The 24,838-nt window shown below is 52.2% G+C and overlaps 1 protein-coding gene across 1 annotated transcript in view; it reads right to left on the reverse strand.

The window, feature by feature from the left end:
* adamtsl5 (ADAMTS like 5) overlaps positions 1-24,838 on the reverse strand; it is a 45,327-nt gene that overhangs the window by 12,794 nt on the left and 7,695 nt on the right. The window contains exons 7-9 of the mRNA XM_085972006.1: positions 16,711-16,874; positions 15,164-15,356; positions 13,394-13,486 (exon numbers count right to left, since the gene is read on the reverse strand). Of these exons, the coding sequence (XP_085828132.1) occupies positions 13,394-13,486; positions 15,164-15,356; positions 16,711-16,874 (450 nt within the window). The remainder of the gene's footprint in view (positions 1-13,393; positions 13,487-15,163; positions 15,357-16,710; positions 16,875-24,838) is intronic.

Here is a 24,838-nt window from a genome sequence, read left to right on the forward strand (position 1 = left end):
TGTGTGTGTGTCAGTGTGTGTGTCAGTGTGTGTGTCAGTGTGTGTGTCAGTGTGTGTGCGTCAGTGTGTGTGTCAGCGTGTGTGTGTCAGTGTGTGTGTCAGTGTGTGTGTCAGTGTGTGTGTGTCAGTGTGTGTGTCAGTGTGTGTCAGTGTGTGTGTGTCAGTGTGTGTGTGTCAGTGTGTGTGTGTCAGTGTGTGTGAGTGAGTGTGTGTGTCAGTGTGTGTGTGTCAGTGTGTGTGTGTCAGTGTGTGTGTCAGTGTGTGTGTCAGTGTGTGTGTGTCAGTGTGTGTGTGTCAGTGTGTGTGTCAGTGTGTGTGTGTCAGTGTGTGTGTGTGAGTGAGTGTGTGTGAGTGAGTGTGTGTGTCAGTGTGTGTGTCAGTGTGTGTGTCAGTGTGTGTGTGTCAGTGTGTGTGTCAGTGTGTGTGTGTCAGTGTGTGTGTCAGTGTGTGTGTGTCAGTGTGTGTGTGTCAGTGTGTGTGTCAGTGTGTGTGTCAGTGTGTGTGTCAGTGTGTGTGTGTCAGTGTGTGTGTGTCAGTGTGTGTGTCAGTGTGTGTGTCAGTGTGTGTCAGTGTGTGTGTGTCAGTGTGTGTGTGTCAGTGTGTGTGTGTCAGTGTGTGTGTCAGTGTGTGTGTCAGTGTGTGTGTCAGTGTGTGTGTCAGTGTGTGTGTGTCAGTGTGTGTGTGTCAGTGTGTGTGTGTGTCAGTGTGTGTGTGTCAGTGAGTGTGTGTGTGAGTGAGTGTGTGTGTCAGTGTGTGTGTCAGTGTGTGTGTCAGTGTGTGTGTGTCAGTGTGTGTGTGTCAGTGTGTGTGTCAGTGTGTGTGTGTCAGTGTGTGTGTCAGTGTGTGTGCGTCAGCGTGTGTGTCAGTGTGTGTGTCATTGTGTGTGTCAGTGTGTGTGTCAGTGTGTGTGTGTCAGTGTGTGTGTGTCAGTGTGTGTGTCAGTGTGTGTGTGTCAGTGTGTGTGTCAGTGTGTGTGTCAGTGTGTGTGTCAGTGTGTGTGTCATTGTGTGTGTCAGTGTGTGTGTCAGTGTGTGTGTCAGTGTGTGTGTGTCAGTGTGTGTGTCAGTGTGTGTGTCAGTGTGTGTGTGTCAGTGTGTGTGTGTCAGTGTGTGTGTGTCAGTGTGTGTGTGTCAGTGTGTGTGTGTCAGTGTGTGTGTGTCAGTGTGTGTGTCAGTGTGTGTGTGTCAGTGTGTGTGTGTGTCAGTGTGTGTGTGTCAGTGTGTGTGTCAGTGTGTGTGCCAGTGTGTGTGTGTCAGTGTGTGTGTGTCAGTGTGTGTGTCAGTGTGTGTGTGTCAGTGTGTGCGTGTCAGTGTGTGTGTGTCAGTGTGTGTGTCAGTGTGTGTGTGTCAGTGTGTGTGTGTCAGTGTGTGTGTCAGTGTGTGTGTCAGTGTGTGTGTGTCAGTGTGTGTGTCAGTGTGCGTCAGTGTGTGCGTCAGTGTGTGTGTCAGTGTGTGTGTCAGTGTGTGTGTGTCAGTGTGTGTGTGTCAGTGTGTGTGTCAGTGTGTGTGTCAGTGTGTGTGTCAGTGTGTGTGTGAGTGTGTGTGTCAGTGTGTGTGTCAGTGTGTGTCAGTGTGTGTGTCAGTGTGTGTCAGTGTGTGTGTGTCAGTGTGTGTGTGTCAGTGTGTGTGTGTCAGTGTGTGTGTCAGTGTGTGTGTCAGTGTGTGTGTCAGTGTGTGTGTGTGTGTGTCAGTGTGTGTGTCAGTGTGTGTGTGTCAGTGTGTGTGTCAGTGTGTGTGTGTCAGTGTGTGTCAGTGTGTGTGTCAGTGTGTGTGTCAATATGTGTGTCAGTGTGTGTGTGTCAGTGTGTGTGTCAGTGTGTGTGTGTGTGTCAGTGTGTGTGTCAGTGTGTGTGTCAGTGTGTGTGTTTCAGTGTGTGTCAGTGTGTGTGTCAGTGTGTGTGTGTGTCAGTGTGTGTGTCAGTGTGTGTGTCAGTGTGTGTATGTCAGTGTGTGTGTCAGTGTGTCTGTCAGTGTGTGTGTCAGTGTGTGTGTCAGTGTGTGTATGTCAGTGTGTGTGTCAGTGTGTGTGTCAGTGTGTGTGTCAGTGTGTGTGTCAGTGTGTGTCAGTGTGTCTGTCAGTGTGTGTGTCAGTGTGTGTGTCAGTGTGTGTGTCAGTGTGTGTCAGTGAGTGTGTGAGTGAGTGTGTGTGTCAGTGTGTGTGTCAGTGTGTGTGTGTCAGTGTGTGTGTGTCAGTGTGTGTGTGTCAGTGTGTGTGTGTGTCAGTGTGTGTGTGTCAGTGTGTGTGTGTCAGTGTGTGTGTCAGTGTGTGTGTGTCAGTGTGTGTGTCAGTGTGTGTGTCAGTGTGTGTGTGTCAGTGTGTGTGTGTCAGTGTGTGTGTGTGAGTGAGTGTGTGTGTCAGTGTGTGTGTCAGTGTGTGTCAGTGTGTGTGTGTCAGTGCGTGTGTCAGTGTGTGTGTGTCAGTGTGTGTGTCAGTGTGTGTGTGTCAGTGTGTGTGTGTCAGTGTGTGTGTGTCAGTGTGTGTGTCAGTGTGTGTGTCAGTGTGTGTGAGTGAGTGTGTGTGTCAGTGTGTGTGTCAGTGTGTGTGTGTCAGTGTGTGTGTCAGTGTGTGTGTCAGTGTGTGTGTGTCAGTGTGTGTGTCAGTGTGTGTGTGTCAGTGTGTGTGTGTCAGTGTGTGTGTGTCAGTGTGTGTGTGTCAGTGTGTGTGTGTCTGAGTGTGTGTGTGAGTGAGTGTGTGTGTCAGTGTGTGTGTCCATGTGCGTGTGTCAGTGTGTGTGTCAGTGTGTGTGTCAGTGTGTGTGTCAGTGTGTGTCAGTGTGTGTGTCAGTGTGTGTGTGTCAGTGTGTGTGTGTCAGTGTGTGTGTGTCAGTGTGTGTGTCAGTGTGTGTGTCAGTGTGTGTGTGTCAGTGTGTGTGTCAGTGTGTGTGTCAGTGTGTGTGTGTCAGTGTGTGTGTGTCAGTGTGTGTGTGTCAGTGTGTGTGTGTCAGTGAGTGTGTGTGTGAGTGAGTGTGTGTGTCAGTGTGTGTGTCCATGTGCGTGTGTCAGTGTGTGTGTCAGTGTGTGTGTCAGTGTGTGTCTGTGTGTGTCAGTGTGTGTGTGTCAGTGTGTGTGTGTCAGTGTGTGTGTCAGTGTGTGTGTGTCAGTGTGTGTGTCAGTGTGTGTGTCAGTGTGTGTGCGTCAGTGTGTGTGTCAGCGTGTGTGTGTCAGCGTGTGTGTGTCAGTGTGTGTGTCAGTGTGTGTGTCAGTGTGTGTGTGTCAGTGTGTGTGTCAGTGTGTGTCAGTGTGTGTGTGTCAGTGTGTGTGTGTCAGTGTGTGTGTGTCAGTGTGTGTGTCAGTGTGTGTGTCAGTGTGTGTGTGTCAGTGTGTGTGTGTCAGTGTGTGTGTGTCAGTGTGTGTGTCAGTGTGTGTGTCAGTGTGTGTGTGTCAGTGTGTGTGTGTCAGTGAGTGTGTGTGAGTGAGTGTGTGTGTCAGTGTGTGTGTGTCAGTGTGTGTGTCAGTGTGTGTGTGTCAGTGTGTGTGTCAGTGTGTGTGTGTCAGTGTGTGTGTGTCAGTGTGTGTCAGTGTGTGTGTCAGTGTGTGTGTCATTGTGTGTGTCAGTGTGTGTGTCAGTGTGTGTGTCAGTGTGCGTGTGTCAGTGTGTGTGTCAGTGTGTGTGTGTCAGTGTGTGTGTCAGTGTGTGTGTCAGTGTGTGTGTGTCAGTGTGTGTGTCAGTGTGTGTATGTCAGTGTGTGTGTCATTGTGTGTGTCAGTGTGTGTGTCAGTGTGTGTGTCAGTGTGTGTGTGTCAGTGTGTGTGTCAGTGTGTGTGTGTCAGTGTGTGTGTCAGTGTGTGTGTGTCAGTGTGTGTGTGTCAGTGTGTGTGTGTCAGTGTGTGTGTCAGTGTGTGTGTGTCAGTGTGTGTGTCAGTGTGTGTGTGTCAGTGTGTGTGTGTGTCAGTGTGTGTGTGTCAGTGTGTGTGTCAGTGTGTGTGCCAGTGTGTGTGTGTCAGTGTGTGTGTGTCAGTGTGTGTGTCAGTGTGTGTGTGTCAGTGTGTGCGTGTCAGTGTGTGTGTGTCAGTGTGTGTGTCAGTGTGTGTGTGTCAGTGTGTGTGTGTCAGTGTGTGTGTCAGTGTGTGTGTGTCAGTGTGTGTGTCAGTGTGTGTGTCAGTGTGCGTCAGTGTGTGCGTCAGTGTGTGTGTCAGTGTGTGTGTCAGTGTGTGTGTGTCAGTGTGTGTGTCAGTGTGTGTCAGTGTGTGTGTCAGTGTGTGTGTGAGTGTGTGTGTGAGTGTGTGTGTCAGTGTGTGTGTCAGTGTGTGTCAGTGTGTGTGTCAGTGTGTGTCAGTGTGTGTGTGTCAGTGTGTGTGTGTCAGTGTGTGTGTGTCAGTGTGTGTGTGTCAGTGTGTGTGTGTCAGTGTGTGTGTGAGTGTGTGTGTCAGTGTGTGTGTCAGTGTGTGTCAGTGTGTGTGTCAGTGTGTGTCAGTGTGTGTGTGTCAGTGTGTGTGTGAGTGTGTGTGTGAGTGTGTGTGTCAGTGTGTGTGTCAGTGTGTGTCAGTGTGTGTGTCAGTGTGTGTCAGTGTGTGTGTGTCAGTGTGTGTGTGTCAGTGTGTGTGTGTCAGTGTGTGTGTCAGTGTGTGTGTCAGTGTGTGTGTCAGTGTGTCAGTGTGTGTGTCAGTGTGTGTGTGTCAGTGTGTGTGTCAGTGTGTGTGTGTCAGTGTGTGTCAGTGTGTGTGTCAGTGTGTGTCAGTGTGTGTGTCAATATGTGTGTCAGTGTGTGTGTGTCAGTGTGTGTGTCAGTGTGTGTGTCAGTGTGTGTGTGTGTGTCAGTGTGTGTGTCAGTGTGTGTGTCAGTGTGTGTGTTTCAGTGTGTGTGTCAGTGTGTGTGTGTGTCAGTGTGTGTGTCAGTGTGTGTATGTCAGTGTGTGTGTCAGTGTGTCTGTCAGTGTGTGTGTCAGTGTGTGTGTCAGTGTGTGTATGTCAGTGTGTGTGTCAGTGTGTGTGTCAGTGTGTGTGTCAGTGTGTGTGTCAGTGTGTGTCAGTGTGTCTGTCAGTGTGTCTGTCAGTGTGTGTGTCAGTGTGTGTGTCAGTGTGTGTCAGTGAGTGTGTGAGTGAGTGTGTGTGTCAGTGTGTGTGTGTCAGTGTGTGTGTGTCAGTGTGTGTGTGTCAGTGTGTGTGTGTGTCAGTGTGTGTGTGTCAGTGTGTGTGTGTCAGTGTGTGTGTCAGTGTGTGTGTGTCAGTGTGTGTGTCAGTGTGTGTGTGTCAGTGTGTGTGTGTCAGTGTGTGTGTCAGTGTGTGTGTGTCAGTGTGTGTGTCAGTGTGTGTGTGTGTCAGTGTGTGTGTGTCAGTGTGTGTCAGTGTGTGTGTGTCAGTGTGTGTGTGTCAGTGTGTGTGAGTGAGTGTGTGTGTCAGTGTGTGTGTCAGTGTGTGTGTCAGTGTGTGTGTGTCAGTGTGTGTGTGTCAGTGTGTGTGTCAGTGTGTGTGTGTCAGTGTGTGTGTGTCAGTGTGTGTGTCAGTATGTGTCAGTGTGTGTGTCAGTGTGTGTGTCAGTGTGTGTGTCAGTGTGTGTGTGTCAGTGTGTGTGTGTCAGTGTGTGTGTGTCAGTGTGTGTGTGTCAGTGTGTGTGTCAGTGTGTGTGTGTCAGTGAGTGTGTGTCAGTGAGTGTGTGTGAGTGAGTGTGTGTGTCAGTGTGTGTGTCAGTGTGTGTCAGTGTGTGTGTGTCAGTGCGTGTGTCAGTGTGTGTGTGTCAGTGTGTTTGTCAGTGTGTGTGTGTCAGTGTGTGTGTGTCAGTGTGTGTGTGTCAGTGTGTGTGTCAGTGTGTGTGTCAGTGTGTGTGAGTGAGTGTGTGTGTCAGTGTGTGTGTCAGTGTGTGTGTCAGTGTGTGTGTCAGTGTGTGTGTGTCAGTGTGTGTCAGTGTGTGTGTCAGTGTGTGTGTGTCAGTGTGTGTGTGTCAGTGAGTGTGTGTGTGAGTGAGTGTGTGTGTCAGTGTGTGTGTCCATGTGCGTGTGTCAGTGTGTGTGTCAGTGTGTGTGTCAGTGTGTGTGTCAGTGTGTGTGTCAGTGTGTGTGTGTCAGTGTGTGTGTGTCAGTGTGTGTGTCAGTGTGTGTGTCAGTGTGTGTGTCAGTGTGTGTGCGTCAGTGTGTGTGTCAGCGTGTGTGTGTCAGCGTGTGTGTGTCAGTGTGTGTGTCAGTGTGTGTGTCAGTGTGTGTGTGTCAGTGTGTGTGTCAGTGTGTGTCAGTGTGTGTGTGTCAGTGTGTGTGTGTCAGTGTGTGTGTCAGTGTGTGTGAGTGAGTGTGTGTGTCAGTGTGTGTGTGTCAGTGTGTGTGTGTCAGTGTGTGTGTCAGTGTGTGTGTGTCAGTGTGTGTGTGTCAGTGTGTGTGTCAGTGTGTGTGTGTCAGTGTGTGTGTGTCAGTGTGTGTGTGTCAGTGTGTGTGTCAGTGTGTGTGTGTCAGTGAGTGTGTGTGAGTGAGTGTGTGTGTCAGTGTGTGTGTCAGTGTGTGTGTCAGTGTGTGTGTGTCAGTGTGTGTCAGTGTGTGTGTGTCAGTGTGTGTGTGTCAGTGTGTGTGTCAGTGTGTGTGTGTCAGTGTGTGTGTCAGTGTGTGTGTCAGTGTGTGTGTGTCAGTGTGTGTGTGTCAGTGTGTGTGTGTCAGTGTGTGTCAGTGTGTGTGACAGTGTGTGTCAGTGTGTGTGTGTCAGTGTGTGTGTCAGTGTGTGTGTGTCAGTGTGTGTGTCAGTGTGTGTGTGTCAGTGTGTGTGTCAGTGTGTGTGTGTCAGTGTGTGTGTCAGTGTGTGTGTGTCAGTGTGTGTGTCAGTGTGTGTGTGTCAGTGTGTGTGTGTCAGTGTGTGTGTGTGTCAGTGTGTGTGTGTCAGTGAGTGTGTGTGTGAGTGAGTGTGTGTGTCAGTGTGTGTGTCAGTGTGTGTCAGTGTGTGTGTCCGTGTGTGTGTCCGTGTGTGTGTCAGTGTGTGTGTCAGTGTGTGTGTCAGTGTGTGTGTGTCAGTGTGTGTGTGTCAGTGTGTGTGTCAGTGTGTGTGTGTCAGTGTGTGTGTCAGTGTGTGTGTGTCAGTGTGTGTGTCAGTGTGTGTGCGTCAGTGTGTGTGTCAACGTGTGTGTGTCAGTGTGTGTGTCAGTGTGTGTGTCAGTGTGTGTGTGTCAGTGTGTGTGTCAGTGTGTGTGTGTCAGTGTGTGTGTCAGTGTGTGTGTCAGTGTGTGTGTGTCAGTGTGTGTGTCAGTGTGTGTGTGTCAGTGTGTGTGTCAGTGTGTGTGTCAGTGTGTGTGTCAGTGTGTGTGTGTCAGTGTGTGTGTCAGTGTGTGTGTCAGTGTGTGTGTGTCAGTGTGTGTGTGTCAGTGTGTGTGTGTCAGTGTGTGTGTGTCAGTGAGTGTGTGTGTGAGTGAGTGTGTGTGTCAGTGTGTGTGTCCATGTGCGTGTGTCAGTGTGTGTGTCAGTGTGTGTGTCAGTGTGTGTCTGTGTGTGTCAGTGTGTGTGTGTCAGTGTGTGTGTGTCAGTGTGTGTGTCAGTGTGTGTGTGTCAGTGTGTGTGTCAGTGTGTGTGTCAGTGTGTGTGCGTCAGTGTGTGTGTCAGCGTGTGTGTGTCAGCGTGTGTGTGTCAGTGTGTGTGTCAGTGTGTGTGTCAGTGTGTGTGTGTCAGTGTGTGTGTCAGTGTGTGTCAGTGTGTGTGTGTCAGTGTGTGTGTGTCAGTGTGTGTGTCAGTGTGTGTGTCAGTGTGTGTGTGTCAGTGTGTGTGTGTCAGTGTGTGTGTGTCAGTGTGTGTGTCAGTGTGTGTGTCAGTGTGTGTGTGTCAGTGTGTGTGTGTCAGTGAGTGTGTGTGAGTGAGTGTGTGTGTCAGTGTGTGTGTGTCAGTGTGTGTGTCAGTGTGTGTGTGTCAGTGTGTGTGTCAGTGTGTGTGTGTCAGTGTGTGTGTGTCAGTGTGTGTCAGTGTGTGTGTCAGTGTGTGTGTCATTGTGTGTGTCAGTGTGTGTGTCAGTGTGTGTGTCAGTGTGCGTGTGTCAGTGTGTGTGTCAGTGTGTGTGTGTCAGTGTGTGTGTCAGTGTGTGTGTCAGTGTGTGTGTGTCAGTGTGTGTGTCAGTGTGTGTATGTCAGTGTGTGTGTCAGTGTGTGTGTCATTGTGTGTGTCAGTGTGTGTGTCATTGTGTGTGTCAGTGTGTGTGTCAGTGTGTGTGTCAGTGTGTGTGTGTCAGTGTGTGTGTCAGTGTGTGTGTGTCAGTGTGTGTGTGTCAGTGTGTGTGTCAGTGTGTGTGTGTCAGTGTGTGTGTCAGTGTGTGTGTGTCAGTGTGTGTGTCAGTGTGTGTGTGTCAGTGTGTGTGTGTGTCAGTGTGTGTGTGTCAGTGTGTGTGTCAGTGTGTGTGCCAGTGTGTGTGTGTCAGTGTGTGTGTGTCAGTGTGTGTGTCAGTGTGTGTGTGTCAGTGTGTGCGTGTCAGTGTGTGTGTGTCAGTGTGTGTGTCAGTGTGTGTGTGTCAGTGTGTGTGTGTCAGTGTGTGTGTCAGTGTGTGTGTGTCAGTGTGTGTGTCAGTGTGTGTGTGTCAGTGTGTGTGTCAGTGTGTGTGTCAGTGTGCGTCAGTGTGTGTGTCAGTGTGTGTGTGTCAGTGTGTGTGTCAGTGTGTGTCAGTGTGTGTGTCAGTGTGTGTGTGAGTGTGTGTGTGAGTGTGTGTGTCAGTGTGTGTGTCAGTGTGTGTCAGTGTGTGTGTCAGTGTGTGTCAGTGTGTGTGTGTCAGTGTGTGTGTGTCAGTGTGTGTGTGTCAGTGTGTGTGTGTCAGTGTGTGTGTGTCAGTGTGTGTGTGAGTGTGTGTGTCAGTGTGTGTGTCAGTGTGTGTCAGTGTGTGTCAGTGTGTGTGTCAGTGTGTGTCAGTGTGTGTGTGTCAGTGTGTGTGTGAGTGTGTGTGTGAGTGTGTGTGTCAGTGTGTGTGTCAGTGTGTGTCAGTGTGTGTGTCAGTGTGTGTCAGTGTGTGTGTGTCAGTGTGTGTGTGTCAGTGTGTGTGTGTCAGTGTGTGTGTGTCAGTGTGTGTCAGTGTGTGTGTCAGTGTGTGTCAGTGTGTGTGTCAATATGTGTGTCAGTGTGTGTGTGTCAGTGTGTGTGTCAGTGTGTGTGTCAGTGTGTGTGTGTGTGTCAGTGTGTGTGTCAGTGTGTGTGTCAGTGTGTGTGTTTCAGTGTGTGTGTCAGTGTGTGTGTGTGTCAGTGTGTGTGTGTGTCAGTGTGTGTGTCAGTGTGTGTGTCAGTGTGTGTATGTCAGTGTGTGTGTCAGTGTGTCTGTCAGTGTGTGTGTCAGTGTGTGTGTCAGTGTGTGTATGTCAGTGTGTGTGTCAGTGTGTGTGTCAGTGTGTGTGTCAGTGTGTGTGTCAGTGTGTGTCAGTGTGTCTGTCAGTGTGTGTGTCAGTGTGTGTGTCAGTGTGTGTCAGTGAGTGTGTGAGTGAGTGTGTGTGTCAGTGTGTGTGTGTCAGTGTGTGTGTGTCAGTGTGTGTGTGTCAGTGTGTGTGTGTGTCAGTGTGTGTGTGTCAGTGTGTGTGTGTCAGTGTGTGTGTCAGTGTGTGTGTGTCAGTGTGTGTGTCAGTGTGTGTGTGTCAGTGTGTGTGTGTCAGTGTGTGTGTCAGTGTGTGTGTGTCAGTGTGTGTGTCAGTGTGTGTGTGTGTCAGTGTGTGTGTGTCAGTGTGTGTCAGTGTGTGTGTGTCAGTGTGTGTGTGTCAGTGTGTGTGAGTGAGTGTGTGTGTCAGTGTGTGTGTCAGTGTGTGTGTCAGTGTGTGTGTGTCAGTGTGTGTGTGTCAGTGTGTGTGTCAGTGTGTGTGTGTCAGTGTGTGTGTGTCAGTGTGTGTGTCAGTATGTGTCAGTGTGTGTGTCAGTGTGTGTGTCAGTGTGTGTGTGTCAGTGTGTGTGTGTCAGTGTGTGTGTGTCAGTGTGTGTGTGTCAGTGTGTGTGTGTCAGTGTGTGTGTCAGTGTGTGTGTGTCAGTGAGTGTGTGTCAGTGAGTGTGTGTGAGTGAGTGTGTGTGTCAGTGTGTGTGTCAGTGTGTGTCAGTGTGTGTGTGTCAGTGCGTGTGTCAGTGTGTGTGTGTCAGTGTGTTTGTCAGTGTGTGTGTGTCAGTGTGTGTGTGTCAGTGTGTGTGTGTCAGTGTGTGTGTCAGTGTGTGTGTCAGTGTGTGTGAGTGAGTGTGTGTGTCAGTGTGTGTGTCAGTGTGTGTGTGTCAGTGTGTGTGTCAGTGTGTGTGTGTCAGTGTGTGTCAGTGTGTGTGTCAGTGTGTGTGTGTCAGTGTGTGTGTGTCAGTGAGTGTGTGTGTGAGTGAGTGTGTGTGTCAGTGTGTGTGTCCATGTGCGTGTGTCAGTGTGTGTGTCAGTGTGTGTGTCAGTGTGTGTGTCAGTGTGTGTCAGTGTGTGTGTCAGTGTGTGTGTGTCAGTGTGTGTGTGTCAGTGTGTGTGTCAGTGTGTGTGTCAGTGTGTGTGTCAGTGTGTGTGCGTCAGTGTGTGTGTCAGCGTGTGTGTGTCAGCGTGTGTGTGTCAGTGTGTGTGTCAGTGTGTGTGTCAGTGTGTGTGTGTCAGTGTGTGTGTCAGTGTGTGTCAGTGTGTGTGTGTCAGTGTGTGTGTGTCAGTGTGTGTGTGTCAGTGTGTGTGTCAGTGTGTGTGAGTGAGTGTGTGTGTCAGTGTGTGTGTGTCAGTGTGTGTGTGTCAGTGTGTGTGTCAGTGTGTGTGTGTCAGTGTGTGTGTGTCAGTGTGTGTGTCAGTGTGTGTGTGTCAGTGTGTGTGTGTCAGTGTGTGTGTGTCAGTGTGTGTGTCAGTGTGTGTGTGTCAGTGAGTGTGTGTGAGTGAGTGTGTGTGTCAGTGTGTGTGTCAGTGTGTGTGTCAGTGTGTGTGTGTCAGTGTGTGTCAGTGTGTGTGTGTCAGTGTGTGTGTGTCAGTGTGTGTGTCAGTGTGTGTGTGTCAGTGTGTGTGTCAGTGTGTGTGTCAGTGTGTGTGTGTCAGTGTGTGTGTGTCAGTGTGTGTGTGTCAGTGTGTGTCAGTGTGTGTGACAGTGTGTGTCAGTGTGTGTGTGTCAGTGTGTGTGTCAGTGTGTGTGTCAGTGTGTGTGTGTCAGTGTGTGTGTCAGTGTGTGTGTGTCAGTGAGTGTGTGTGTGAGTGAGTGTGTGTGTCAGTGTGTGTGTGTCAGTGTGTGTGTGTCAGTGTGTGTGTGTCAGTGTGTGTGTGTGTCAGTGTGTGTGTGTCAGTGAGTGTGTGTGTGAGTGAGTGTGTGTGTCAGTGTGTGTGTCAGTGTGTGTGTCAGTGTGTGTGTCCGTGTGTGTGTCCGTGTGTGTGTCAGTGTGTGTGTCAGTGTGTGTGTCAGTGTGTGTGTGTCAGTGTGTGTGTGTCAGTGTGTGTGTCAGTGTGTGTGTGTCAGTGTGTGTGTCAGTGTGTGTGCGTCAGTGTGTGTGTCAACGTGTGTGTGTCAGTGTGTGTGTCAGTGTGTGTGTCAGTGTGTGTGTGTCAGTGTGTGTGTCAGTGTGTGTGTGTCAGTGTGTGTGTCAGTGTGTGTGTCAGTGTGTGTGTGTCAGTGTGTGTGTGTCAGTGTGTGTGTGTCAGTGTGTGTCAGTGTGTGTGACAGTGTGTGTCAGTGTGTGTGTGTCAGTGTGTGTGTCAGTGTGTGTGTCAGTGTGTGTGTGTCAGTGTGTGTGTCAGTGTGTGTGTGTCAGTGTGTGTGTCAGTGTGTGTGTCAGTGTGTGTGTGTCAGTGTGTGTGTCAGTGTGTGTGTGTCAGTGTGTGTGTGTCAGTGTGTGTGTGTCAGTGTGTGTGTGTGTCAGTGTGTGTGTGTCAGTGAGTGTGTGTGTGAGTGAGTGTGTGTGTCAGTGTGTGTGTCAGTGTGTGTGTCAGTGTGTGTGTCCGTGTGTGTGTCCGTGTGTGTGTCAGTGTGTGTGTCAGTGTGTGTGTCAGTGTGTGTGTGTCAGTGTGTGTGTGTCAGTGTGTGTGTCAGTGTGTGTGTGTCAGTGTGTGTGTCAGTGTGTGTGCGTCAGTGTGTGTGTCAACGTGTGTGTGTCAGTGTGTGTGTCAGTGTGTGTGTCAGTGTGTGTGTGTCAGTGTGTGTGTCAGTGTGTGTGTGTCAGTGTGTGTGTCAGTGTGTGTGTCAGTGTGTGTGTGTCAGTGTGTGTGTCAGTGTGTGTGTGTCAGTGTGTGTGTCAGTGTGTGTGTGTCAGTGTGTGTGTCAGTGTGTGTGTGTCAGTGTGTGTGTCAGTGTGTGTGTGTCAGTGTGTGTGTCAGTGTGTGTGTCTCAGTGTGTGTGTCAGTGTGTGTGTCTGGATTAAACATAAATTCTCTGCTTTTCAACTCATTGGTGGAAAAATTCAGTTGTTTGCGCCTCCCGTTAGCGCCTTAAGAGGGCGCTAATGGGGCGCAAAGCAACTAGCGCCCGGGCGCGGCGATGTTTGCGCCGCTCGCGAAATTGACTAGACATTTTGTGGCGGCGCTAAACACTTCCGCCACGATCTCCTGCACCTGCAGATCGTGTCGTCGGTCAAGCGCGCAACGCCCCGGTAGCGCCCCGGACCGGATATTGAGTGGCGCCCCCTGCCTTACCGCCTGCCGCTAGCAACGACAGGTTGAGGGGAGCGTTTTGCTGTCAGAAAGGGACTGGGGGAGCACTATTTAAAGGCCACCGCTTCCTGCCTTTTTTTGTCGGTGACATTTTTGCACCACGCATTCTGAGAGAGAGAGAGAGAGAGACTTCTGGAGAGATTCAACGCTGTGTGAAGGAGTTTTGGGTACTGAGCAGCACTTTGCAGGTTCATTTTGATTTGCCCTTCCTTGCATCGATTTAGAAGAGACTGTGGGGGCTGCACTCTGAGCTCTTTCCCTGGGCCTCTCCATTGTTCTTTCCAGCAGATTTGATGCACAGGTCTCTCCAGGCCGAGATTCAAGGCTGCAATGAGCAGGGTGTGGATGGAGAGCAAGATCGACCCTCCCCTTTAAGAACTGGCCGGCGCCAGTGTGTCTGTGTTCCATTGCTGACTGACATCACATGAGCTTCGCCGGCGCTCTGAGTTAGCGCCTCGCTCCTCAGCGTTAGCGCCTTAAGACAGGTGTGAAGCGCCTGATTTAGTGCTCCAATCGCCTACAGGTGCGATAAAAGCCAAGTTTGCAATCGGAGGTGATAATTAGCGCCAGGCACTAAACTTTGCGCCCGGCTGATAATTGCGCCCCAAATGGGGCGATACTGAATTTCTCCCCCTATTTCTCTAGAAATCAACCCCAGTGCTTGGTTTACGTTTGAATGATTTTGTTAACCTGCATCGCTACGTTTAGCGATTTGTGAATCTGTGCGCCCCTCGATCCCTTTGCTCCTTTACACCATTTAGACGCACATTTTCCCAGGAGTACGTGGCCCCCTTATTCCTGCTACCAAAACGCTGCGTCTCGCGCTGATCCAAATTGAAATTCATTTGACAATTGCGCAAGTTTAGTTCAGTTCCCAAGTGTCAGGCCCGGGAGATGTACCGACCTGGTCTGGGCGGTGGCGGCAGGTGGTTTCTCTGTGACCATCCTTGTCTGTGTGAAGCTGTGTTCGAGTGGGTGTGAGCAGGGGGCCTGCGGGCTAAGAATCAAGAAAAAACAGCAAATAAGAAAGAAAGAAAGAAAGACGTGCATTTCTATAGCGCCTTTCCTGACCTCCGGATGGCCCAAAGCGCTTTACAGCCAATGAAGTATTGGAATGGCTTGTGGTGAAAACACCGGTGCAGATTTCTGAAAAGTTTTGGAAAGAGCCATCCCTTGTTCCTTAACCTGTCCCATTACCACCTCCTCTCGCCTTGAGTATCTCTTAATATGTCTCAATGTCTCTCAATCTCTCCTGCTTTCTATCCTATCACTGACCTTCCCTTCTGTTCTTTCATCCCCTCCCCCTCTTCCCAGCCCCTAAACTTGCTTTCCATTTCCAGCTTTTTTCTCAGTTCTGACGAAGGGTCTTCGACCTGAAACGTTAACTCTGTTTCTCTCTCCACCGATGCTGCCTGGCCTGCTGAGTTTCTCCAGCGTTTTCTGTTGTTATTTCTGGAAAGTTTTGTTGGCCTTAATGTTCCACCAATCGATTTCTAAAAATTATTTTTGCTGTTATACAAGGCAACGGTGGAAGGGAACGTGCCCAGCTGCTGTTACCCGGTGCAGTTGGGGGTTCCCAACCCTCCGGGATTGCCCCGGGGCCTCCAGGAATTGAAGATTAATCCCCAGGACACGGCCGGCAGCAATAACCGGGGGCAGAATCATGGCAAATAGTTGTGTTCTTTGCATCTTATTTTCATTTATTAGTCGCAAACATTTCGGCAATGGGGCAAGAAAGGCTCTTTTACCAACAGTCAAGGGTAATCCAATCGGGTAACAAAGAGTCGCTTCCCTTTCCGATTGGCCATGGGAAGGAGGTGCACCTGGAGGATGGACCAATGGCGGGAGAGTGGGGGCGGGGCAGTGTGAGGATGGACACGCTGGGCGACCAATGGCGAGAGAGTGGGGGCGGGGCAGTGTGAAGATGGACATGTTTGGCGACCAATGGCGAGAGAGTGGGGGCGGGGCAGTGTGAAGATGGACATGTTGGGCGACCAATGGCGGGAGAGTGGGGGCGGGGCAGTGTGAAGAGGGACATGTTGGGCGACCAATGGCGGGAGAATGGGGGCGGGGCAGTGTGAGGATGGACACGTTGGGCGACCAATGGCGGGAGAGTGGGGGCGGGGCAGTGTGAGGATGGATACGTTGGGCGACCAATGGCGGGAGAGTGGGGGCGGGGCAGTGTGAGAATGGACACGCTGGGCGACCAATGGCGGGAGAGTGGGGGCGGGGCAGTGAGGATGGACACGTTGGGCGACCAATGGCGGGAGAGTGGGGGCGGGGCAGTGTGAGGATGGACATGCTGGGCGACCAATGGCGGGAGAGTGGGGGCGGGGCAGTGTGAGGATGGACATGTTGGGCGACCAATGGCGGGAGAGTGGGGGGCGGGGCAGTGTGAGGATGGATACGTTGGGCGACCAATGGCGGGAGAGTGGGGGCGGGGCAGTGTGAGGATGGACACGTTGGGCGACCAATGGCGGGAGAGTGGGGGCGGGGCAGTGTGAGGATGGACATGTTGGGCGACCAATGGCGGGAGAGTGGGGGGCGGGGCAGTGTGAGGATGGATACGTTGGGCGACCAATGGCGGGAGAGTGGGGGTGGGGTGGCTCGAGGCGGTAGGTCATGTGATGTAACCTCCAGGAGTTGGCCACTCTCCGGTGGCGCAGGAACCCACCTGACGCAGGAGTAGCTGTCACGGGGACGGCGGAGGCCTGTATCCTCGGTGCGTGTGTGAATGAGCGAGAGCCGTCAATCACTACGTGATGGGCCTCTCGCAGCGCACTCCGGTCTCCGTGGTAACGCCGATATTGATCGTTAGGAAGCCAATATTCATAATCAATCTCAGAGTTTTGCTCCATAAATAGGACCTGCGGAAAGGTTTAAAAAAAGACAGACTTGCATTTCTCCAGCACCTTCCACGACCTCAGGATGTCCCAAAGCCCTTCACAGCCAATGAAGTACTTTTTGAAGTGGAGTCACTGTTGTAATGTGGGAAACACGGCAGCCAATTTGTGCACAGCAAGCTCCCACAAACCGCAATGTGACAATGACCAGATAATCTGTGTCAGTGATGTTGATTGAGGGATAAATATTGGCCCCAGGACACCGGGGAGAACTCCCCTACTTCTTCAAAATAATGCCATGGGATCTTTTACACCCACCTGAGAGAGCAGACGGGGGCCTCGGTTTAACGTCCCGTCTGAAATATGGCACCTCCGACAGTGCAGCACTCCCTCAGTGACTGCTCTTCTTCAAAATAGTGCCACTGGCGGGAGGGCCGGTAACCAGAGGACACAGATTTAAGGTAATTGGCAAAAGACCCAGCGGGGAGATGAGGAGATTTTTTTTACGCAGCGAGTTGTTGTGATCTGGAACGCGCTGCCTGAAAGGGCGGTGGGAGCAGATTCAATAGTAACTTTCAAAAGGGAATTGGATAAATACTTGAAGGGGAAAATTTTTCAGGGCTCTGGGAAAAGAGCAAGGGGAGTGGGACTAATTGGAGAGCTCGTTCAAAGAGCCGGCACAGGCATGATGGGCCGAATGGCCTCCTTCTGTGCTGTAAGACTCTGCGGTTCCACTGACTCCCTGATGGAAACATGGCCAGACTGTGGGTGAGGACAGGACCGGAGCTCATCCTTTCCCCGTGAGCCCACCCCACTGTGCCCAAGCTCACAGATGAAGGACGGGTGAGGTACATGGGGTGGTTGGTGCCCTTGGAGAGTTGACACCTTCAGGGCAGAAAACTGGAAGAGAAACTGGCGCGAGCTTACCCACTCCATCTGTTCATAACACAACAGACAGATGGTTTAATTTAAACCGCATCAGTATAAATATTTCAAAAGAATACCTCGAACCTTGGCACCAGTCCTCGATTACCTCTTACATCGGTTTAAGGCTGGACCTTTCACTCAACTGAACACATCTGTTGCAAGATATTTTCATTCCAATCATGGGGATAGTTTACAGCCAAATATTCAACTGTCAGCACGGGAGACACACCAAGAACAACTTTAGGGGGAAATGGGGCAGTTCGGTGACGCCAAACCTGGATTTTAAGATGCATTAGGCTGTGGGAGGGAGGGAAGAGCAAGGGAGGTGAGGAGCTCCACAGGTTTGAGGTCCTGGGAGAGAATGAGTTAGTGTTGGAGATGGAGCGAGGCTGCAGAGTTTACCATATACAAAACATTTTGTGCAAAGTTTGTTCACGATTATTAATTTTACCATCAGGTGCAGATCCTCTTTGGTGGGTCCCATCACCTCCAAACTCTCTCCGTGATCCGCTGAGCGTCTGTAATGGACTTTGGTCCCGGCTGCAGTGTACGTCCCCGGCCAGTTAATGGCCCAGTTCCCGTTGAGGATGTAGCTGTAGTTTCCATTCTGTAAGGCTGTGGGGGGTTCAACAGGAGAGGCAAAGGTTCACCAGCGCCAAGTGCGCTCCACTGAAGTATCTGTGAAACACGGAGCGAGGCAGCACGACACTGATGCTCAGGTTAAAGTCTGACTCTCATTCCAGTCTCTCCACCCCCTTCCTCAGCTGAAGGAGCTGAGCCTCGCTGGGGTCCGGGTTCCACGGGCACTGGTTATTCCCCTGTACCCCGCCGCTCTTCCCCACTGAGCGCTGGCACTGGGGGTACATGTTACAATCACGCACTCCAAGTACGGATGGGGAAGGGTGTGGGTCACGATCCCACCGTGACACCAATCCCAAGTGCTGGCCAGTCATTTGCAACTTGGGGTCACCCCTGTCCTGCTTTGCCCCCCGACACCCAGACTCATTCACCTCGAGCCGGGGGTCACTGGGAGTTGGGAACGCTGCCTCATTCTTCCCTCTTACATAAGAACATAAGAAGTAGGAGCAGGAGTAGGCCATACGGCCCCTCAGGCCTGCTCCGCCATTCAATAGGATCATGGCTGATCCGAACCTAGACTCACGTCCACTTCCCTGCCCTCTCCCCGTAACCCCTAATTCCCTTATCAACTAGGAAACTGTCTATCTCCGTTTTAAATTTATTTAATGTTGCAGCTTCCACAGCTCTCTGAGGTAGCAAATTCCATAGATTCACTACCCTCTGAGTGAAGAAGTTTCTCCTCATCTCAGTTTTGAAAGCGCAGCCCCTTATTCTTAGATTATGCCCCCTAGTTCTAGTCTCACCCATCAGTGGAAACATCCTCCCCGCATCCACCCGATCAAACCCCCTCACAATCTTATATGTTTCGATAAGATCGCCTCACAGGACCCAGTGAATCGGCCTGACTCAGTGCAGACTGTGTGTTTACTATTTACGATGCACTGCAGCAACTCGCCAAAGCTTCTTCGACAGCACTTCCCAAACCCGCCACCTCCACCATCTCCAACAACCTCAACTTTGTGGGAGAGAGTTCCAGATTTCCACTGCCTTTGTTTGAAGACGTGCTTCCTGACATCAGCCCTGGCTCTAATTTTAAGGTTCTTCCCCCTTGTTCTGGACTCCCCCCACCAGAGGAAATGGTTAATCTCTACCCTATCGAATCCTTTATTCATCTTAAACACCTCGATCAGATCACCCCTATATCTTCTATACTCGAAGGAACACAAGCCCAGTCTGGGCAGCCTGTCCTCGTACTTTAACCCTTTTAGCCCCGGTGTCAGTCTGGTGAATCTGCGCTGCCCCTGCTCCAAGGCCGATATATCCTTCCTCAGGTGCGGGGCCCAGGACTGGACGCTGTGCAAGGAGTGCAGAGTAACCGTTGGACATTTAGAAAAACAACTTCCATTTATACAGTGCCTTTAATGTAATAAAATGTCCCAAGGAGCTTTACAGGAGCGATTATCAAAGTCTGACACCGAGCCACATAATGAGATATTAGGGCCGGTGACCAAAAGCTTGGCCAAAGAGGTCGGTTTTAAGGAGCGTCTTAAAGGAGGAGAGAGAGGCGGAGAGATTTCGGGAGGGAATTCCACAACTTAGGGCCCAGACAGATGAAGGCACGGCCGTTAATGGTGGAGCGAATCCAAATCAGGGATGCTCAAGAGGCCAGAATTAGAGGAGCGCAGAGATCTTGGAGGGTTGTAGGGCTGGAGGAGATTACAGAGATAGGGAGGGTTGTAGGGCTGGAGGAGGTTACAGAGATAGGGAGGGTTGTAGGGCTGGAGGAGGTTACAGAGATAGGGAGGGTTGTAGGGACTGGAGGAGGTTACAGAGATAGGGAGGGTTGTAGGGACTGGAGGAGGTTACAGAGATAGGGAGGGTTGTAGGAGCTGGAGGAGGTTACAGAGATAGGGAGGGTTGTAGGGGCTGGAGGAGGTTACAGAGATAGGGAGGGTTGTAGGGCTGGAGGAGGTTACAGAGATAGGGAGGGTTGTAGGGGCTGGAGGAGGTTACAGAGATAGGGAGGGGTGTAGGGCTGGAGGGGGTTACAGAGATAGGGAGGGTTGTAGGGGCTGGAGGAGGTTACAGAGATAGGGAGGGTTGTAGGGCTGGAGGAGGTTACAGAGATAGGGAGGGGTGTAGGGACTGGAGGAGGTTACAGAGATAGGGAGGGTTGTAGGGCTGGAGGAGGTTACAGAGATAGGGAGGGTTGTAGGGCTGGAGGAGGTTACAGAGATAGGGAGGGTTGTAGGGGCTGGAGGAGGTTACAAAGATAGGGAGGGTTGTAGGGACTGGAGGAGGTTACAGAGATAGGGAGGGTTGTAGGGGCTGGAGGAGGTTACAGAGATAGGGAGGGTTGTAGGGCTGGAGGAGGTTACAGAGATAGGGAGGGTTGTAGGGGCTGGAGGAGGTTACAGAGATAGGGAGGGTTGTAGGGGCTGGAGGAGGTTACAGAGATAGGGAGGGTTGTAGGGCTGGAGGAGGTTACAGAGATAGGGAGGGTTGTAGAGGCTGGAGGAGGTTACATAGATAGGGAGGGTTGTAGGGGGCTGGAGGAGGTTACAGAGATAGGGAGGGTTGTGGAGGCTGGAGGAGGTTACAGAGATAGGGAGGGTTGTAGGTGCTGGAGGAGGTTACAGACCTAGGGAGGGTTGTAGAGGCTGGAGGAGGTTACATAGATAGGGAGGGTTGTAGAGGCTGGAGGAGGTTACAGAGATAGGGAGGGGTGTAGAGGCTGGAGGAGGTTACAGAGATAGGGAGTGTTGTGGGGCTGGAGGAGGTTACAGAGATAGGGAGGGTTGTAGGGCTGGAGGAGGCTACAGAGATAGGGAGGGGTGTAGGGACTGGAGGAGGTTACAGAGATAGGGAGGGTTGTAGGGGCTGGAGGAGGTTACAGAGATAGGGAGGGTTGTAGGGGCTGGAGGAGGTTACAGAGATAGGGAGGGTTGTGGGGCTGGAGGAGGTTACAGAGATAGGGAGGGGTGTAGGGCTGGAGGAGATTACAGAGATAGGGAGGGTTGTGGGGCTGGAGGAGGTTACAGAGATAGGGAGGGTTGTAGAGGCTGGAGGAGTTTACAGAGATAGGGAGGTGTGGTAAACCACTGTATTGTATATTGCCACCTCTGGGTGGCGCTGTGTATGGAGGCATGCCTCAGCTGACTCCACCCACCACTGTGTGGGTTTCGTTCAGACTTGTTCAGTCACTCACGAAGAAGCATGGTCTCTTCTTAGCTAATAAAAGCCTTATTCATCTCTTCTTTCGACTCATCGTCTCTTCTTCGACTCATCACCTTTTATGAAGTAATTGATAAGCGTATCAATTTTATTAGCTAAAAGTTAAATGGCGACACCTGAGGAGCAACAACAGCAACGGATACAGCAGACATTGCTGAGAGCCCTCAGACCACCACGCCTGGACCTCGACCCTCAAGATGTGGGTGCATCAGCCAAGTTTGAACACTGGCTGAGCTGCTTTGAATCCTTCCTCGCAATCTCACAGGTTACAGAGGAGGATCACAAACTGAAAATTTTGACCGCCCAGGTGAGCCATCAAGTATATATGCTAATCCGGGACTCTAATACGTACGTGGCGGCCCTCGAGCTACTAAAAGGGCAATATACGCGCCCAGTGAACACAATTTACGCCCGACACCTCTTGGGATCCCGCAGGCAGCAACCGGGAGAATCGGTAGGGGCATTTGCACGGGCGCTACTGGCACTCTGCAGAGACTGCGATTGTAAAGCGGTAACGGCTGTGGAGCACGCGCAGGGACTCGCCTGTGATGCCTTCGTCAGGGGCCTCCAGTCAGACCACACCCGGCAGAGACTGCTAGAAAGCAAGGAACCCGACCTGAAGACGGCCATTGCCCTTGCGCTCTCGTTAGAGGAGGCCCACCGAAACCTCGAGGCATACCCCCGTAACGGCGCCGAGACATGGCAATCGAAACCGTGGGACACGGGACCGCCGCCCCCGGCACCAACCGCTGCAGCGACCCAACCGAGACAGCAGCCTCCGGTAAGAACTGCTTCGATGCCCAGTAACCAGGCCCAAAAATGCTATTTCTGTGGCCAGTTAAAACATCCCAGAGCGCACTGCCCAGCTAAGACAGCTACCTGCTCGGGCTGCGGGAAGAAAGGCCATTACGCTAACGCCTGCAAGGGGAAGCCAGCCAGCAGCGCAGCGTGCGGGCCGTGGGAGCAGCCATCTTATCCGCCATTTTGTGTACCCCCGGCCGCATGGCATCCGCCGCCATCGTATCCAACGCACTCAACCGCCATTTCGTCACCGGAACCGACCACCGTCTCGGCGGATGACTATAGTGACTCACTAAGCCACATACTGGCCTCCGTGACGCTGGATCAAGGCCACCCTCACCATCTATCCAGCTCCATGATAGATATCGCGGTAAACGGCCGCGCCACCAGTTGCCTGATCGACAGCGGGAGCACAGAGAGTTTCGTCCACCCCGACACGGTACGTAGCCACTCCCTCACGATTCTGCCAACGCACCATCGCATTTCTATGGCGTCCAAGTCCCAGTCAATGGACATCAGCGGCTACTGTGTGGTGACCCTGTCAGTAGGGGGCACTGAATATCAAAAATTTAAACTGCTAGTCCTGCCCCGTCTTTGCGCTGCCGTCCTGCTAGGGTTGGATTTTCAGTGCCACCTTAAGAGTGTCACACTAGCATACGGTGGACCCCTCCCCCCACTCACAGTCTGCAACCAACAACTTTTAAATCGCCCGCTGCAAACCACCTGCAGCCTTTCCACATTAAAAGTCCCCCCCCCTCCCCTGTTCGCTAACCTCACCCGCGACTGTAAACCCATCGCTACCAAAAGCAGGCGGTACAGTGCCGGGGACAGAGCTTTTATCAGCTCTGAGGTGGAGCGGCTCTTGAAGGAGGGCATTATCGAAGGTAGCACTAGCCCCTGGCGAGCCCAGGTTGTAGTCGTTAAAACCACTGCAAAACGCCGCATGGTAATCGACTACAGCCAAACCATAAACCGGTACACCCAGCTGGACGCGTACCCCCTCCCTCGCATATCTGATATGGTCAATCAGATTGCGCAATACAAAGTATTCTCCACCATCGACCTTAAGTCAGCGTACCACCAGCTGCCCATCCGCCATGAGGACCGCCAGTATACTGCCTTCGAGGCAAACGGCCGCCTCTACCACTTCCTTAGGGTCCCCTTCGGCGTCACCAACGGGGTTTCGGTCTTCCAAAGGGAGATGGACCGAATGGTTGACCAGAACGCGCTGCGGGCAACCTTCCCCTATTTGGATAACGTCACCATCTGCGGCCACGACCAGCAGGACCACGACGTTAATCTAGCAAATTTCCTCCGTACGGCCCAACGGCTGAACCTAACGTACAATAAGGAAAAATGTATGTTTCACACCAAGCGCCTGGCCATCCTCGGCTGCGTGGTGGAGAACGGAGTCATCGGGCCCGACCCCGACAGAATGCGCCCCCTAATGGAGCTACCCCTTCCCCACTGCCAAAAAGCACTGAAGAGATGCCTGGGGTTTTTCTCCTACTACGCCCAGTGGGTGCCCCTCTATGCAGACAAAGCCAGGCCCCTCATCAAAGCCACCTCCTTCCCCCTGACACCAGAGGCGTGTGCAGCCTTCACTCTTATCAAGAACGATATCGCGAAGGCCGCAATGCACGCGGTGGATGAGTCCATCCCCTTCCAAGTGGAGAGCGATGCCTCCGACTTCGCCCTAGCCGCGACCCTTAACCAGGCGGGCAGACCCGTGGCCTTTTTCTCAAGGACCCTCCAGGGCCCCGAGACGAGACACTCCTCCGTCGAAAAGGAGGCCCAGGCTATTGTAGAAGCGGTGCGTCACTGGAGGCATTACCTGGCCGGGAAACGATTTACCCTGCTCACTGACCAGCGTTCAGTAGCTTTTATGTTTAATAATAAGCAGAGGGGTAAAATCAAGAACGACAAGATCTTGAGGTGGAGAATCGAACTCTCCACCTACAATTATGATATCTTGTATCGGCCAGGGAAACTCAATGAGCCCCCAGATGCCCTATCACGTGGTACATGCGCCAACGCGCAGAGTGATAGGCTGCAGTCCCTCCACAATGACCTCTGCCACCCGGGGGTCACCAGGTTTTTCCATTTTATCAAATCCCGTAACCTGCCCTACTCCATCGAGGAGGTCAGGACCATGACCAAGAGCTGCCAAATCTGCGCCGAGTGCAAACCGCACTTCTATAGGCCGGACAGAGCAAGCCTGATCAAGGCCACCCGCCCCTTCGAACGCCTGAGCGTCGATTTTAAAGGGCCCCTCCCCTCCGCTGACCGCAATGTGTACTTCCTCAACATAGTTGATGAGTACTCCCGTTTCCCCTTTGCCATCCCTTGCCCAGACATGACCAGTACCACGGTCATCAAGTGTCTGAATGACATCTTCGCTCTGTTCGGGTTCCCCAGCTATATACATAGCGACAGGGGCTCATCGTTCATGAGCGACGAACTTCGGCAGTACCTGCTAACAAGAGGTATCGCCACGAGCAGGACCACCAGTTACAACCCCCGGGGGAACGGCCAGGTGGAAAGGGAGAACGCGACGGTTTGGAAGGCAGTCCTCTTAGCACTAAAATCTAAGGGCCTTCCGACCTCCCGCTGGCAGGAGGTCCTCCCTGCAGCGCTTCACTCCATTCGGTCACTGCTTTGTACTGCCACTAATGCGACCCCTCATGAGAAAATGTTCGTTTTCCCCCGGAAGTCTACATCGGGAACCTCGCTACCGGCATGGTTGACTTCTCCTGGGCCCGTCCTACTGCGGAGGCACGTGAGGACGCATAAAACGGACCCCCTGGTCGAGCGGGTGCACCTCCTACACGCCAACCCCCAGTATGCCTGGGTGACATACCCAGACGGGCGGGAGGACACGGTCTCCATACGAGATCTCGCACCCTCGGGTACCCCTGAATTACCACCGTTATCCCCCTTACCACCGTTATCCCCCTTACCACTGTTATCCCCCACCACCCCTCCCAACCCAACCCCTGCAGACGGCATGCCAAAGCCCCAGGAATCTTCGCCAACCACCCAGACACCAGACCCGACGTCGGATGCTGCAACACCACCGCCGCCACCACGACGATCAGGACGTCAGACAAGGCCTCCTGATAGACTTAACTTGTAGTACCCTTCACCCCGCCGGACTTCACATTAAACAAGGGGTGAATGTGGTAAACCACTGTATTGTATATTGCCACCTCTGGGTGGCGCTGTGTATGGAGGCATGCCTCAGCTGACTCCACCCACCACTGTGTGGGTTTCGTTCAGACTTGTTCAGTCACTCACGAAGAAGCATGGTCTCTTCTTAGCTAATAAAAGCCTTATTCATCTCTTCTTTTGACTCATCATCTCTTCTTCGACTCATCACCTTTTATGAAGTAATTGATAAGCGTATCAGGAGGGTTGTAGGGGCTGGAGGAGGTTACAGAGATAGGGAGGGTTGTAGGGGCTGGAGGAGGTTACAGAGACCCTCTGATATAGCACATTCCCAGTGGGCAATTTCTGGATTCAGGCCTGAGTTTAAACACATTGGTGGAAAAGTTCAGTTGCTTGCACCTCCCGTTAGCGCCTTAAGAGGGCGCTAATGGGGTGCAAAGCAACTAGCGCCCGGGCGCGGCGATGTTTGCGCCGCTCGCGAAATTAACTAGACATTTTGCGGCGGCGCTAAACACTACCGCCATGATCTCCTGCGCCGGCAGATTGTGCCGTCAGTCGAGTGCGCAACGCCCCGGTAGCGCCCCGGACCGGATATTGAGTGGCGCCCCCTGCCTTACCGCCTGCCGCTAGCAACGACAGGTTGAGGGGAGCGTTTTGCTGTCAGAAAGGGACTGGGGGAGCGCTATTTAAAGGCCACCGCTTCCTGCCTTTTTTTGTCGGTGACATTTTTGCACCACGCAGTCAGAGAGAGAGAGAGAGAGAGAGAGAGAGAGAGACTTCTGGAGAGATTCAACGCT

Source organism: Somniosus microcephalus, chromosome 32, assembly GCF_052327205.1.
Source record: "Somniosus microcephalus isolate GS21.2 chromosome 32, FLI_Smic_1.0, whole genome shotgun sequence".
NCBI lineage: Eukaryota > Metazoa > Chordata > Chondrichthyes > Squaliformes > Somniosidae > Somniosus > Somniosus microcephalus.